The 14348-nt window shown below is 41.1% G+C and overlaps 3 protein-coding genes across 10 annotated transcripts in view; 1 reads left to right on the forward strand and 2 right to left on the reverse strand.

Annotated features, from left to right (window-relative positions):
* Window positions 1–6486, reverse strand: part of tanc2b (tetratricopeptide repeat, ankyrin repeat and coiled-coil containing 2b) — a 136134-nt gene extending 129648 nt beyond the window's left edge. For 5 of the 8 annotated variants that reach the window (XM_019262803.2, XM_019262802.2, XM_019262800.2 and 2 more), the window contains exon 1: window positions 2119–2655. The gene's annotated coding sequence lies outside the window, so the exon portion shown is untranslated. Of the gene's footprint in view, window positions 1–2118; window positions 2656–4927; window positions 5103–6390 lie in introns of those variants that run through there. The other 3 variants (XM_019262806.2, XM_019262801.2, XM_027289030.1) reach the window with 2 other exon arrangements.
* LOC104928472 (uncharacterized) lies at window positions 6368–9501 on the forward strand. The gene is made up of 6 exons (XM_027289061.1): window positions 6368–6500; window positions 7189–7297; window positions 7460–7634; window positions 7806–8655; window positions 8820–8983; window positions 9336–9501. Exons 2-6 carry the CDS (start codon window positions 7205–7207, stop codon window positions 9413–9415), a joined length of 1362 nt encoding a protein of 453 aa, XP_027144862.1. The 5' UTR covers window positions 6368–6500; window positions 7189–7204; the 3' UTR covers window positions 9416–9501.
* A 71-nt stretch (window positions 9502–9572) lies between these two features.
* Window positions 9573–13419, reverse strand: cntd1 (cyclin N-terminal domain containing 1). Its single transcript, XM_010742760.3, has 7 exons — window positions 13085–13419; window positions 11027–11102; window positions 10763–10934; window positions 10518–10680; window positions 10281–10425; window positions 9946–10042; window positions 9573–9792 (listed from the first exon to the last, which is right to left on the reverse strand). Exons 1-7 carry the CDS (start codon window positions 13251–13253, stop codon window positions 9679–9681), a joined length of 936 nt encoding a protein of 311 aa, XP_010741062.3. The 5' UTR covers window positions 13254–13419; the 3' UTR covers window positions 9573–9678.
* Between the last annotated feature and the right edge of the window lie 929 nt (window positions 13420–14348).

Raw genomic sequence — 14348 nt, forward strand, 5'->3', positions numbered from 1 at the left:
CGGGGAAATTAGCTACAGAGACCAAAACTGTTTTTTGTACCAGGCTGTAAACATGTTTATTTCTGCTGTGAAGTTGGACATTTGAACATGGGGACTTATGGAGACTGACTCACTTCTGGAGGCAGCCTCAAGTGGACGAGAAGAGGAACTGCAGTTTTAGGCACCACAGCCACTTTGTCCAACCTTGGCATTAACTCTTCTAACTACAACCTTTAAAATATGATAAATTCATTATTTTAGGATAATTCAGAGTGAAACATGTGCAGCATTATAACTTTTACTCACATGAATGCAGTAAAAAAACAACAAAAACATTGTTTGTCGGATGTAAACAGGAAATAAACATCTGTCTCCTTTAGTGTTGTTTTGTTCACCGATCAATCTACTGCACTGTTTTAGGGCTCTTGATGCCGTTGCTCTTCCTGGGAGGACAGACACCCCCCAGTGTGCTATTCTTAGCTGAGGCCTGGTGCATAAAGGGAGTGAGGATATCTTTGTCAGTGTTACACAACTAATCGTCATTGCATTGAATCTTTAAAAAAATTACCAATAAACCATCAATAAAGGCTGAAGTCATTCTTTAAGTGATTTGGCGTTTTAGGGTGGAAATTTCTATTGAGGATTGACCACCGAGACACAAACTGAGATCACATTTAACCGAATTTCACTCAATTAGGGCTTCATGATTAATCATATAATTACTGTGAATAATAAATTACATCTGGTGCCGGCGTGCTGAGCTTTTAGTGTCAGTTTTTTATTCAAGGCATCTTTTATTTATACTGTACATTTCTTCAAGTACCGTGTGAAACTGAAGCCTTTTCTTCTGACGACTTCAGTTCACCCTTTAGCAATCTTTTTGTTTTGACCTTTGGTCTGTCTGAGAGTGTGACAGGAGGGACTGTGTTGGCTCGGACTGTGGAAAACAAGGCCTTGTCACTACCCCCCACCACCACCACCTCCAGAGCTACAAGAAAGATAAGCAGTGAAAGACAAAAACTTTTGTGACAGAAAGAAAAACATCATGATCTCATAATGGAAAACCTCCAACGCTGTGAACTCTCAGATGTGTGTGAGGAGTTGGGATAGCAGGAGAAGAGAAGAAAACTAGCGCATGTCACTGATGTGTTTGAGAGAACGCTTTGAGGATGACTGTCTTTTATCTACGCCGAGCCGAGCTGACAACCAAGAACTTGAATTTTTTTTTTAAAGCAAGACGGCGGCAGCAGCAGTCATCTCCAGCCTCATACAAAAACCATGAGTACTGGAGCCCAAACCTTAGCAGTCTGCAGACCTATTTTTCTGATAAATGCTCTGAAGGTGTTGGATGTACAAGTGTGTGTAAGCTATGCTCTAAAAATGACATGTCGCTTCACAAATACCACACAACTGATCCAAAACAACATCTCAGATTCAGTTTCCACCATATAAAAGTCCTGAATGGTGATCATAGGGAAATAAGCGTTTTCCCCCCCTTTCCCAAACAACAGGCATTACACAGATTAACAGCCTTTGTTGAAACATACTATTACCACATAAGTCCCTGTCGAGAAGGACCAGATGTCAGATAATAGGCTGTGCAGAGTGAGGTAGGTGCTGGCCTCGAGCCATTGAACAAGTAAGAACAGCTTCTTCCATATAAACCTCTTCACTTTATGGACAGCTTGTTGTCTGGGTGGGCAACCCCCTCTTATATACAGCGAGTGCATGTCTTAAATATAGGTTTACACAGAGGATAAGTATATGTAACTCCAGCATATGGGTATAAATATCCATTCACCTTGTTAGATACAGCAAGGCCTGTCTATCCTTTAAAATGTACATGACAGAGGGTGAAAACAATGTGTTGCACTGTTCAACATGTTGCTGACAAAAACATGCATGTTACTGTGCAGAAAAGAGCAGCTAAGACTATCTCATTAAACACTGCTGGGGGGGGTTTATTGGCTAAGCAGGCTGGCTGGGCTTTGCCTTTGAGCAGAGGGAAGATATAAGCATTATAGGTTATAGATTGGCTGCTGCAAGAGCCTGGCACCCTCCAAACACACACATATATGTATCATTATTATAAATAAACTTTACAATGTGCACAAGAGCTGTAGAGAAAGGGTATGTTACCTTTCCGAGACTTGAAGCTTTGTTTTTTCTGCTCTGATTTGGCATCACATCCGTGCCTCCTCTGCTGCTGCTGCTGCTGCTGCTGCTGCCTCTGCTCCGGTAACCGAGTCTTGCTGCAGCGCTCCGTGCGGCTCCCTCAATCCAGATTCAGCACCCCCTCCTCCCGAGTCTGCACGTTTCCAACCGGGGTCCGAAATAGCTTCAGAGCGAGTGACACTGAAAATAACTGCACCGATCAAACAGCAGTCTGGATGCAGGAGACGAAGAGTCACAGTACAGCGACACCCGTTGGAGGAGGAGGAGGAGGAGGGGGTGAACAAGCTCGCTCCGGTCCTCCACCTCCTGCAGCAGGTAGTGGCAGCAGCGCCCCGGGGAGCTGACAGACTCCTCGGCTGGACAAACGTGCCAAGTGTCGGAGCCACTCACAAGTAAAGTGTGTGTGAGTGTGTGTGTCGGTGCCCAGTGCCACGCAGCTCCCGCAACATGGAGCGCTGACCTGCCGATCACAGGGTCAAGCCGGTTGAATCCATCAAATATGAGACTTCCGGTGTTAAATTTCAAAATAAAACATGTGCAATTTTTTTGCCACGCCTGGTGCAAAATGCGCAAAACAAACTCCAAATACAGCTTGAAAATGTGCATGAAAATACATCATTTATAATGTATTAGTGGTGGTCGCTGATCTTATTTGCGGTGTTTTATTTTGTCGCTTGACGCAGATGAACAGGCGGGCAGCAGCACAGGAACAAACATACAGTGGGGGGTGGGAGGCTTAATGCATTATTTATGATGAGAGAAGGCACTAATACCTAAATCATTCATAATTATTCAACAGAAACAAGGTCGATGCCAATCAAACTTCAATCCCTCTCCCCGGCAGATCATGGCGTCTGACATTCTGCAATGATAGATGGAGAAGAGGTTGTCCAGTGTCAGACATTATCCTGACCTCCTCCTCAGTCTGTCAATAAAATTACAGACCCATCAGCCAGAATTACAATCAGGGCTGCCGTATGGAGTCAGATGAACTACACGCGGTGCTTGCTTGTTGCTTATGAGCTAAACAGCCCTCAGCTGACTTTTTAAATGAATGCATGCATTTAATATATCATAGTTTGCTGATGGGGTGCAGAGAATGTACACTTTATATTGATTATACTTGTGGTTGTTGTTGTTATAAAGACTGCTGCTCATTGTATTTTTTCTTTATCTACTACAGCATTAGTGCTGATTCATACTCATTATTAAGTGGATGATAATGTGCTTATTTGGTATTAGCCGTAATCTACTTATCATGTGATTAATTCGCAACCAGTATTCCGATGCGCTTAACTGCACATGTTCACATATTATACAGTAGCCACTTCTTTTTCAGTTGGCACTGAGACATGGTTCACCCTTAAAAATAAAGGTTCAGGTCAGAACCTTCTTCATGGCAGTCCTTCAAATAACTACTTATTATCAAGTTCTTCCCAGAATTTAGTGTAAATAGTATTTGTAGTTTGTTAAAGTGCAATAAATGATCATTTACATTAAAATATTTAAAGGTCCAGTGTGTAGGATTTAGTTGCATTTAGTGGTGCTGCATTGCAGTCTCCTCACATCACCCTCGCCTTCTTAGTGTAAAGAAGAAACATCACTTTAAACGGCCGGTTTGTGCGGTCCGGCTCCAAGTGTAGATATAAAAGTTTCTAAGTCACAAAAACAAAAAGATTTTTATTTTCAGGTGATAATACATGCATGAAATCATAGTTATAAATATTAATTTCCATATCTGCCTGATTCTGAAAATAGAGGCCTCCCCGATCGAGTTACCGTAGTCAATAGTCAATAATTCTCCATGGAAGTGGACCCGGTCCCTCTGTAGATATACAGGGCCCATTCTAAGGTAACATAAACACACCAATTTATATTTAAACAGAGTTATGAATATGATATTTTACTCCTGTCAATAGATACCCTTAAACACACTGGACCTTTAAAGAACTCTCTTTTTTGCAATCAGTTCAGTTAAGGATAAAAAGGCTCTACTGTTAAATAAAACTACCTCTCTACATCTCTACTCTCATTTAAATCTAGTACTGTGTGTACTTCTATTAACTACCTAACCTTAGATATCCCTCACTAATGTTGGCAGAACTTGTTTCAGGTACTACGGACCATTTACATGGAATGAACTGCCCTTAAACTCGAGTCTTGGAGATTTTAAAGTTTTATTAGCTGATGTTTTTTTTGTGATTCTTGTAAATTCTTTGTTTACTGTGTCGTTTCTTTCTGTTGATTGTGTTTGTGTGAATGTTTCTTGTTCTCAGGTCTCTCTTCATTGAGGCTCTCTGATTAAATAAAGATAGAATAAATAAAATATTTAGTTCTCAAGCAAGTCTGATTTGTATATCTTCTACATCCTGTCAAGAAGCTGTATTAAAATCTGTTGGGTCTACTGAAACAATCAGCTAAATCTTCTTTTTCCTGGCAAACGAACAACCTTGTACAACATTTGGTAAATTTGTTGTTCACAGTGTAATATGTATATTTATTTCATATATATAGTTTTAGTTATTGTCCTGCCAGTAGGAGGAACATTCTCTCTGTTTGCTGTAACTCAGTTAAGTCTTAACAAGGTCCAGTGTGTAGGATTTAGTGACAGCTAGTGGTGAAGTTGCAAATCTTTCACACTGGACCTTTAAGAAATAAAGTAATCCTATCCTACATATTTGACAGGATTAAGACATGCCAACATCAGACATTGCAGCTTGTAAGTGACGTAACTGAAGATATCTTTCAGTTGGCAGACATAACAAAAACCCACCAAAGGGAAGGCCCCGGAAACTGGCTCTGCCGCAGGGTTCATGTTAGCTCGAGTTTGATGGACGAGATGGTCACGGATAGCCAACCTCTGAAAACACACATGCTTCCACTGGCACTGAATCAAATCCTGCCAGCGCTTCCTCTGTCTCTGTCTTCCCTCGTACTTTCCCCTCCGTCTAAATATAAAGAATGAAAAGAGTAAAGGTGAGTGTGCAGCCCACTCTGCCTTTAACTGACTGCAAGCTGAGGTAAGATTAATGGGGCCTAACTTAAGATTGCAGGGAGATCAGCAGAGTCGTGGGGAGCTAGAGAAGTAAGACAGTGACTCAATGGGAGCCTGGCTCTGGATCTTCTGCTAATCTACTGGAGCTCTCGCTCTCGGCACAGCTCTGTGTGATGGAAGTCAATGTCAGACTGGAAGATCACAGTCTCTGATTTATGATGGTGAGGAGGGAGCAGAGATCAAGACAGAAATTTGTGTTATGTTCTCAGCATGCGACCCACAAGGTGAAAATTATTCATAGGACGTACTTCTCACTCCACTACATTTATTTGATACCGTTGCAGATTCAGATTAAAAACACACATATCATGTGTTATTATTAGTACAGAGCTGCAACGTATCATCAATTAATTGTCAACTATTACATTAATCGGCAACTATTTTAAAAATCAATTAATAATTTTGAGTCATTTTTTTTTAAAGAAAATGTGTAAAATCTATTTTTTCTATTATAATATAATAATATGTTCTCGTTTCTTCAGACAGTAAACTGTATCTTTAGGTTGTGGACAAAACAAGAGATGTGAGGATGTCACCTTGGGCTTTGGGTCACGAGTCATCCACACAACTAATCGATTAATCAAGAAAATGATCGACAGATTGATTAATCATTAAAATAAAAGGTTAGTTGCAGCCCTATGGTAATAAGATATGACTTTATTGATCCTAGGGGGGGAATTTACAAGCTACCCAGATGTTTAAAGTAATTTCAATACTTTCAGCTGCAACATTAAAATGTATCAATAACTATAATCCAGTAATATGTGTGATTATTCTGCATAATGAGTACTTTTACTAATAAGAGAGTATTTTTACACTGTGGTATTTGAATTATTTGTACTCAAGTAAAAGATCAGAGTACTTCTTTCACCTCTGTGACATTATTTTTACTCTTTTGTGTGTTATCATAGCATAACCGCAGCTAACTGCTCCGAATCTAGCTATACAAACATACATACATAGCAACAGTAAGCATAGCAACCATTGCCGAGGAGGAGATATGCCAACTACCTACCTTTAAAAAAAAAAAAAAAAGGACTTTATTTTCCAGAATGACAAAATTAAAACAACATATCGTCGAAGGAAAAGTGTAAACTGAGGTTAGCTTATTTAAAAAAACGTCACGTGCACGTTTAGTACGCGGGAAATTTGAATGTAAACGTGTCAGTTTAAAAACGCACGTTAACGTTACGCGTCTCCATGGAAACGCGTCGTTTGGACAAAAACAGTGCAGGGTCAGTCAGCTTCACCTTCCTGAGAGTGACTTTCTTCAGCTTCAGCCATCTAAAGAGTGAGTACAGCTGCATATTTATGAATGATTAATAAGGAGTTATCATATGTATTCACTGTATTTGGCACTGATAGTAACATTAGAGTTATTTATCTTGTGTGCACAAGATAAAATGTAACTAAACTAAAGATGTTGAAATTCAAACTTCTTATTTGTCTTTTCACTGGGTTGTTCAGGTTGGTCAAGTGTCAGTCACATTAAGTGGAGAATCACAGTTTAGTTGCATTACAAAGTCTTTCATGTTGCTGCTGCAATAATACAATAAATAAACAATAATTTTTGATATTACATCTGTCAAGGAGTACAGTACATACAGTCATTGTAGCGTAGTGGCCTGCACTTTTTTAGTTTTACAGTTCGCATTAACAAAACCGACTGTGAATACTCGTGGCTCATATTTAAAACATCCTTCATATTGTGATATGACAATCGAGGTGGAAATAAAACTTGATTAGGTGGCTGTGTGCATCTGAAGCTGTTAAGAGATTATTTTCTTGTGCAGGGATAAAATACTATTACCTTTTGGGACTTGAGAGGCTCTGTAGTTTAACACTTTATATTTATATTTTGGTTTAAAACCCAACAACACCTGCTAGTCTGAGGTTGCAACATTACCTACCACATAGAGTCAATACACCTGACAATGGATACACCTGTCTCAGACACTGTAAACTATTTTGTGTTTCAGCTTCGTATCTCAAAAGATGGAGCGACAGGGTGCTCAGAAATCCTCAGCGATGTTAAATATGCCTAGGAGAAGAAGAAGAAGAAGGAGAGAACACAATTGGAGCCATCGGGTAAGTGGAAGTTGCATAACAATAACAGTTATGAGCTTATGGAAGTGGAATATACTCACAGCTTATTACCACAGTTCATTACAACAGCATCCAACGCCCTCGAGTAATACAGCTTTTTAAGAGAGTCTAACACTCCGAAACCTCTTCACTTGCCACCTGCAGTCGTCCCCCTGCAGCTCTGGGAAAAGTGCTTCGTCTGAGCCGAGGGGCTCAAGGAATAAAGGCTCCGTGTCCTGCCTTCAAGATATCTCCAGAGGAGCCCAGGGCACCCAGACTGAAGAGCTGGCACAGACTTCAAAGATTCCTGACAGAGTAAAGGCCCCTCTGGCATCCAGATGTAGGTTTTCTAGGATACATTTTGCGCTGCAGGTTATGGCAGGAGTGCATCCGGACAGTTTTTCTCACCACCTGGTGTTTAAGCTTTTATGCTTTTTCATAACATTAGCCATTTGATGCCGTGTTTTTATTGCAAGTTTTTTTTTTTTTGCATCTCCCCTTTTTTTCCAAGGTAATAATTGTCAGCGTCGCCGCAAGCGCAGGTCTGAGCGTGTGACGGACAGAGTATTAAATGGATCCACCCATGGGGAAGCAAGCAAGCAAACACAAAGCCAAGGCAACCTGAAGAGAAAGATGAAACACCTTTCCACCAAAACAAACGTTGACAGGATCACAGACGCCAAGCGTCCCTTCGGTGTTTTGGCTCTGCCCTCCCCGAAAGGTGCCACCGCCGCCCCACATCTTTCCACGTCGAATACATCGTCCTGGGAATCTGAAGAGAAAAAGACAGATGATGACCTATCAGACATCAGGCTTTACACACAAACACGCAGTAAAATTATCTCCTTTCTACGGACAATGTCTCCATTAAGCTCAGTCTCCACCCCCCGTATCCCGTCTCCCGAGTGTCTCAGTTTACAGTTAGGCACATCACAGTGTCCAGGCGGAGCACCTCTTTATCGTGATGGTCGTCTCCAGCAGCAAATAAGTCAACCTGAGAAAGAAAGAAGCATGCAAAGACGAGCGTCACCAACAAGCCCGGCCCTTACATTCAGGCCCAGCTACTGGCAGATCCGGTCTCCTGTGCCTGTCAAGTCACAGGAGAAGGAGAAGGAGAATAAGAAGGAGGAGGAGAAGGATGTTCAGACACCAGGAACCAGCATCATTTCCACACTCCAGTCTTCTGATCATGCCTGCGCTGCAAGTACCTCTGCACAGATTCATAATCCAAATGTGGACAAGAAAGTGCTCGTACACAGTCAAGAGCGTGAAGAAGACCCAGGAGGAGCTGCTGCCGCCGAATACACCCACCAGCATCTAAAAGACAGCAGCAAAGACATCGTATGCAGACCCAAACAAAGGTGATCATAAGACGATTCACTGCTTATCTGCGTGACTTTTTAATAATATACTGGCAAATTAAAAGTTCTCAAAGACATTATCCTGACTCAGATGTGTATAAAGGCATGGGGGTATAACATCTCTAATATAACAGCTGAATTGTGTCACCTCCTGCTCTCTGTAGGCCATCAGTTGACTTATCAAAAGAGGAGAACGTGTGTCGGATCTGTTACTGCAACGATAATTCACCAGAAAACCCGCTGGTGTCGCCCTGCCGGTGTAAGGGAAGCATGAAGTACATTCACCTTGAATGCCTGAAGAGATGGATCCTGGTAAAGCTGCAGTCGAGTGAGTAGAATTTCTTGGTGGTTCGATACTATTACATTGACAAGGGAGATATAATCCCAAAGTGGTCGACTGCATGTTTACTGTGTCCACTTTTACAGAGCGCCGGGCCCCGGTTGCCGGCTTGTGTGAAGTTTGTAGAAATATACTAATACTGGATGTGGCTACATTTGACTTGGCTCGGTTTTGCAGCGAAAATAAAAAAGAGAAAAAGGTAAACCGACGCAGAACAACCCAATTTTGTTTGACCTAATTAGTCAACGTATTTTCGCTCAGAATACATGATATATGATAAACAGAAGAACTTATTTTTGTATGAGAATTTTAAAGCAAGTGGTGTTGATTCTTTCCTCAGGGTGCACTGCGATCATTGTTTCGCTACATAGGGAGGAGATTCAGAAGAATGAGGGACTGGAGGAATCCCCGGCCGCCTGAGCCTTGATCTTCAGCTGAGCTCCATTTTGTAACATCTAATGTGAAATAAAATAAATGAGTATTATAATAAACCACCATGAATCTAACTTAAGTGAGCAGATCAATGTGAGAAGTAAGATTAAGCTCTGGTTTATAAAGTTCACTGTCATAACAAGGATCCAGTCGTCTCACTGAGGGGCAGAGTACACGTTCTGCAGCTATAAAGCATCTTTAATCATAAACAATAGTATAAAGAGTGTTCAGTGAGTGAGTGTTATCAGGACTCAAGTTGATGTTAGAGGGAAGCTGCCTCTAACAATGTGCATCAGTGTCACGTGAGCGTAATCGCTGATGCTCCTCCTTGAGATTCCTGTGATGTGACTCAGTTCTCCCACCATCTACAATGCATGAAAACACAACAGCAGTCTGTACGAAAGTGTCTGTGACAGATTAAATACACACTAACGTTAACTTAAAGGAGCTTTCATGCGGCTACATATTATGTGTACAGTTTAAAACACTGATAACAAGCGTTATAATAAGTCCTTCACCTGTTTCCATTCTCGGCCATAGAGGATGAACGAGGCCACAGCGATGACGCCAACACCAAGAAGCATGTAGTCTTCAGTCACTGTCACAAACTTCTCTCTGTTTGCAGAAAGTTAACTTAGCATTAAAGCAGCTATCATCAATAACTTTAATATTGACAACAGCCTTCCAGGGTGTTTCGAGCCATGAGAAACATGAGAAGCCAAAATAACGTGGACAGTTCCCAGCTGCTTGCAGTCTACCCAGCTGCCAATCCAGCAGCTTGTCTGCTTCACCATGACGGTGACCAGCTGTCACAAAAAAATGTGAAAATGTGGCTGAAAGAGGAATGTCATACCTCTGTTCCCCAGACGGGCTGACACTTTGAGTGGTGGTCGCTAACAAGGAGTCGAAGATGGCGGTCCTGTGCAGGCTGATGAACTGCAGAACGTAGTGGCACAGGTGATACAGGTGCTCCAGGGGGATGGATGGCCTGTTATGTGCTACGAAAGTTTAAAGTTAGTGCAGCCGTTCAATGAATATATATGTATGTATAAATTCACATAAGTTGCTCTGTGTTCAAATATGATCTTACCAAGCACCTCCAGCAGGATTTCCACATATGTCAGAGGGTTAGGTGGATTTAGTCTGAACTCAAGCCCCTTTAACACCATCAGCTCTGATTCCACAAGAGTCTGCTTGGAGACACTGTGCCCGAGTGAATGCAGAAAGCGTACAGCAGTGTTGTTGTCGATTATCTAGAGGAATATTTGGAAATTTGTAGGACATTATTATATTTCTAGTCACAGGGAATTGACAGTTATTCATCGCAGGACTGACATGACTGTGCAGAGACAGTTTGCTTGCAAGTTGCACGCAGGAGAAGATGATGAGGGGGAACTTCTTCTTCAGTTTGTCGAACAGAGCATCCTCCAAACTTCTCGGTGGATCAGCAGCCGCGCCTGGAGGTGAGGGTGCGGTCAACATATCTGTAAGGTGCCTGACCATGAATCTGGAGGAGAAAATGATTCCCATAAAGGCATGGCTGAGCTGATATAATGCAAGGTGTGGGAGGGAAAATGAAATGTGCTGCTACCTCCTTACCTTTGGAGTAATTCAACAGCGTGGTATCCAGTGAGTGGATCGAGTCTTAGCTCTTTAGTCATCAGGAAGATGTACTCTGAGTAACACCAGAGAGAGATGCAGGGCGTTAACAGCAGCAGAGAACAAAACAGAAAGAAGCTCCCCGAGAATAAATACTATAAACAAACAAAATACATTTGCAGAAAAGAGTTTGTGAGGTAGTAAATATGTTTGGGCAATCGTATCCAAAGTGACTCAAGCGAGAGATATCTCATGTCTTATTGTAAAAACTATAAAATGAAATATTCTGCAGATATTATTGCTTATTCATTGGCGTTTATGAGCTACTTGCGGTCATATCTTGAATCATTTATCAAGGTACAAATCGTCTTCTCGATGATGGGATAAAATAACACACAGGCCCTGATGATCCAACAAAGACAGGAAAAGGAAATCCATGATTTAATACTCTTTACTCTCTTTTCTTTGTACTTAGTTTTGAAATAACAGCTGAGAGCCGTGCAAGTTAAACATTTAACACTGAATCACAACCATGCTGCGTTCTCAACACCACCCACCAGCCAACGCCAGCCAAACTGTATCGTGACTGGACAGTTTTTCTATTGAAAGAAACTAAAGTGTGTTTTTGCAGGTGACAGAACTTCTACGTTTGTTTATCTAAATAAATAAATTATATTTTAGCTTCCGTGTGGACAAAAAGAAAGCATATGGATGTTCATTAGAAGTCATTAACACTGCTTTCCATCTGCTCCTCGTCACTGGCAGGGTTTGTCGGTGGAGGCGCTGACAGCTGCTCCTTTGAGGAGGTTATATGGAGATCTGGCCTCCATAATAACAGGCCTCACAATCCCAGGTGTGTGAGAGACCTCAGAGTGATGACAGGGTACAGTGAAGCTTAGCGGGCCATTCAAAGACCTGCTGATAAAATTATTAAAGCTATAGCAGGATGAAACAAATAATTACAGCATGAAAGCACAAAGTCTACTAATAAAATCACTGTTTATATACAGTACGCTAGCAGCAACAGATTATGTTTTAAAAATATAGACCACCAAGACTTCGTCAGCTGGTGTGATCTCGACCACCTTTCACATCAACGCCCGCATGACGAAGGAGACCAGACCACACCGGTGAACATCCAGGGAGTGGATATGGAGATTCTTGGAGAAACTTTCTATGACACTGTGGTGGTCTCTGCAGGGGAGTTGGAAGACTCAACAAACCGGTCAACAAGACTTGTACCACCATCATGACTGACTGACATTACAGCGACAGTTTACACATGAGGAGGTGATTTACCTACAGGAAGATTATTTTATTGTTGACTGCTGAATCCTGAATGAAACCAGTTCAAGAACAAGAGCTTTGATTGTTGGAAAACGGTTCTCCTGATTCCTGATTTCTCCCGTTTGGAGCCATGACTGCAGAGTTTTCGAACCAACTATTTTTGTACCTCTGCTTACGATCTGTTTGACACTTCTGAGCTCATGTATGAGAGAATGTGACAACGTATCAGGATATCGACACCAAATATTTCAGGAAACTTATTTTAAACTACATTCCAGGCGAACCCGTAGTTTTTCTTTAATGAGAAATCTTGTCGTGTTTCGATAGTGTAACATGTTTGAGTTCAGAAATGTATCCACATACCACTACAGGGAGGTCATAGGTCGTACCATAGTTTGAAAAACAGTACCGTAGAGAAAGTAGGGGATAGAAGAGGAAGTTAGCAAAGTTGACATCCATCATGAACAACTCCTTCGATCCAGCATGACTTTCTTCTGTATATTTATTTTATTTATAGTAGTGGAGTACAGCTGTAAAATCTCCAGGTTAAAAGGAAAATACTACATACTAATAGAGCTTTGTCACAGCAGCCAGTTATGAGGGTCAACAGGTGTTTCCAATGATACTTATTAAGCCTTAATAAGTAAATGGAATTTTTAAAGAAAGGTCTTTATAACGGCTATAACCGTCTGTTAGGGGGCTAAAATGTAAAATACAAACTGTTGCCGTTATATATCATTAGCTCTCTGTGGCATTAGTGAAGTTACTTACCCACCAGTCGTTCATCTTTAAAGTTCCCGCTGCATTTCGACAAACCGTCGAGCTTATCTTTGTTTCTTGTGTTGAGGTTAACCAGGAAATCTGTGAGCAGCTCAAACGGCGCTTCCCGAAACTTCAAACTTATACTTTCATTTGGAGGACTAAAGAAACGTTTCGCCATTTTACGCAAGATAAACTATTTACATTTGACCAGAAAATGAATTATAAAACCAAAAATATTATATATTCTCCGGAAGATGGCGCTATTCCCGCGCTTTTCTCAACGTCTCACCAACGTCTCAACGTACGGATGACGCATGACCGTTAAACCACCTCTGACTGCAGCAGTGATGGGAAGTTCGGTTCTTTTTATGGAGTCATGTCATTTGACTCACTAAAAAGAGTCGGCTCTTTCAGCTCCCAAACAGCTCTTCACTTTACTTCATTATACCTTTCACAATTCAGCCAAATTTAGCACTTATTTGACTTGTGATTTGTATGTGTACACATATATAATGTATATGTTCAATACATCCTTTGTACTGAAGTATTTAAAAGTAAAAATTACTAACTTGCTTGTAGAACAACTGCAACACAAAGCAGATAGAAACACCTATAAAACCTTTTTTTAAAAAAAAAAAGAACAGGTATTGAATGTTGGATGCACAGTACTCGTGTCTGTGAAGGTTGTTTGTGGATCCTGCTCAATACGACAGCTTGGCTTTGCAAAATTCTACATTCTGCCTTTGTGTTTTCAATTTTTTTTTAAAAAATGGGTCCAAGTGCTGCTTCTTTTTCGGCTCATGTACCAAAGCCAATACCAAGTAAATAAGGGGCCAGTATTGCCGATACCAATACCGATCCTTTTTTTTTTTTTTTTTTTTTAAACCAGTTTATTTACTTTAGTGTAGGGGAGAGCAATGCATCATAATTTATGAAGTGAATGCATCATCAATATGCAAATTTGGAATGCAAATATAATACGAATGTTCCTTAACACAAAAAGTATTGATCAATACTGATAGTAACGTTGGTATCAATACTATCGATATTTTAGATCGATCCGCCGACCACTAGTTTCCAGTCCTGACTGAGCTTATGCAGCTGCCATGTGGCGAGGGAAATGTACTCCGAATCACTCACTGAGATTACTCCCGAGTCATATATAAAAGATTAGTTCAAATTGAACGACACGTTAACGAACGACACACCCACTACTCTGACTGCAGACTAGTGATGGGAATTTCGGCTCTTTTTGGAGAGCCGGTTCTTTTGG

Source organism: Larimichthys crocea, chromosome XVI (assembly GCF_000972845.2).
Source record: "Larimichthys crocea isolate SSNF chromosome XVI, L_crocea_2.0, whole genome shotgun sequence".
Taxonomy (NCBI): domain Eukaryota; kingdom Metazoa; phylum Chordata; class Actinopteri; family Sciaenidae; genus Larimichthys; species Larimichthys crocea.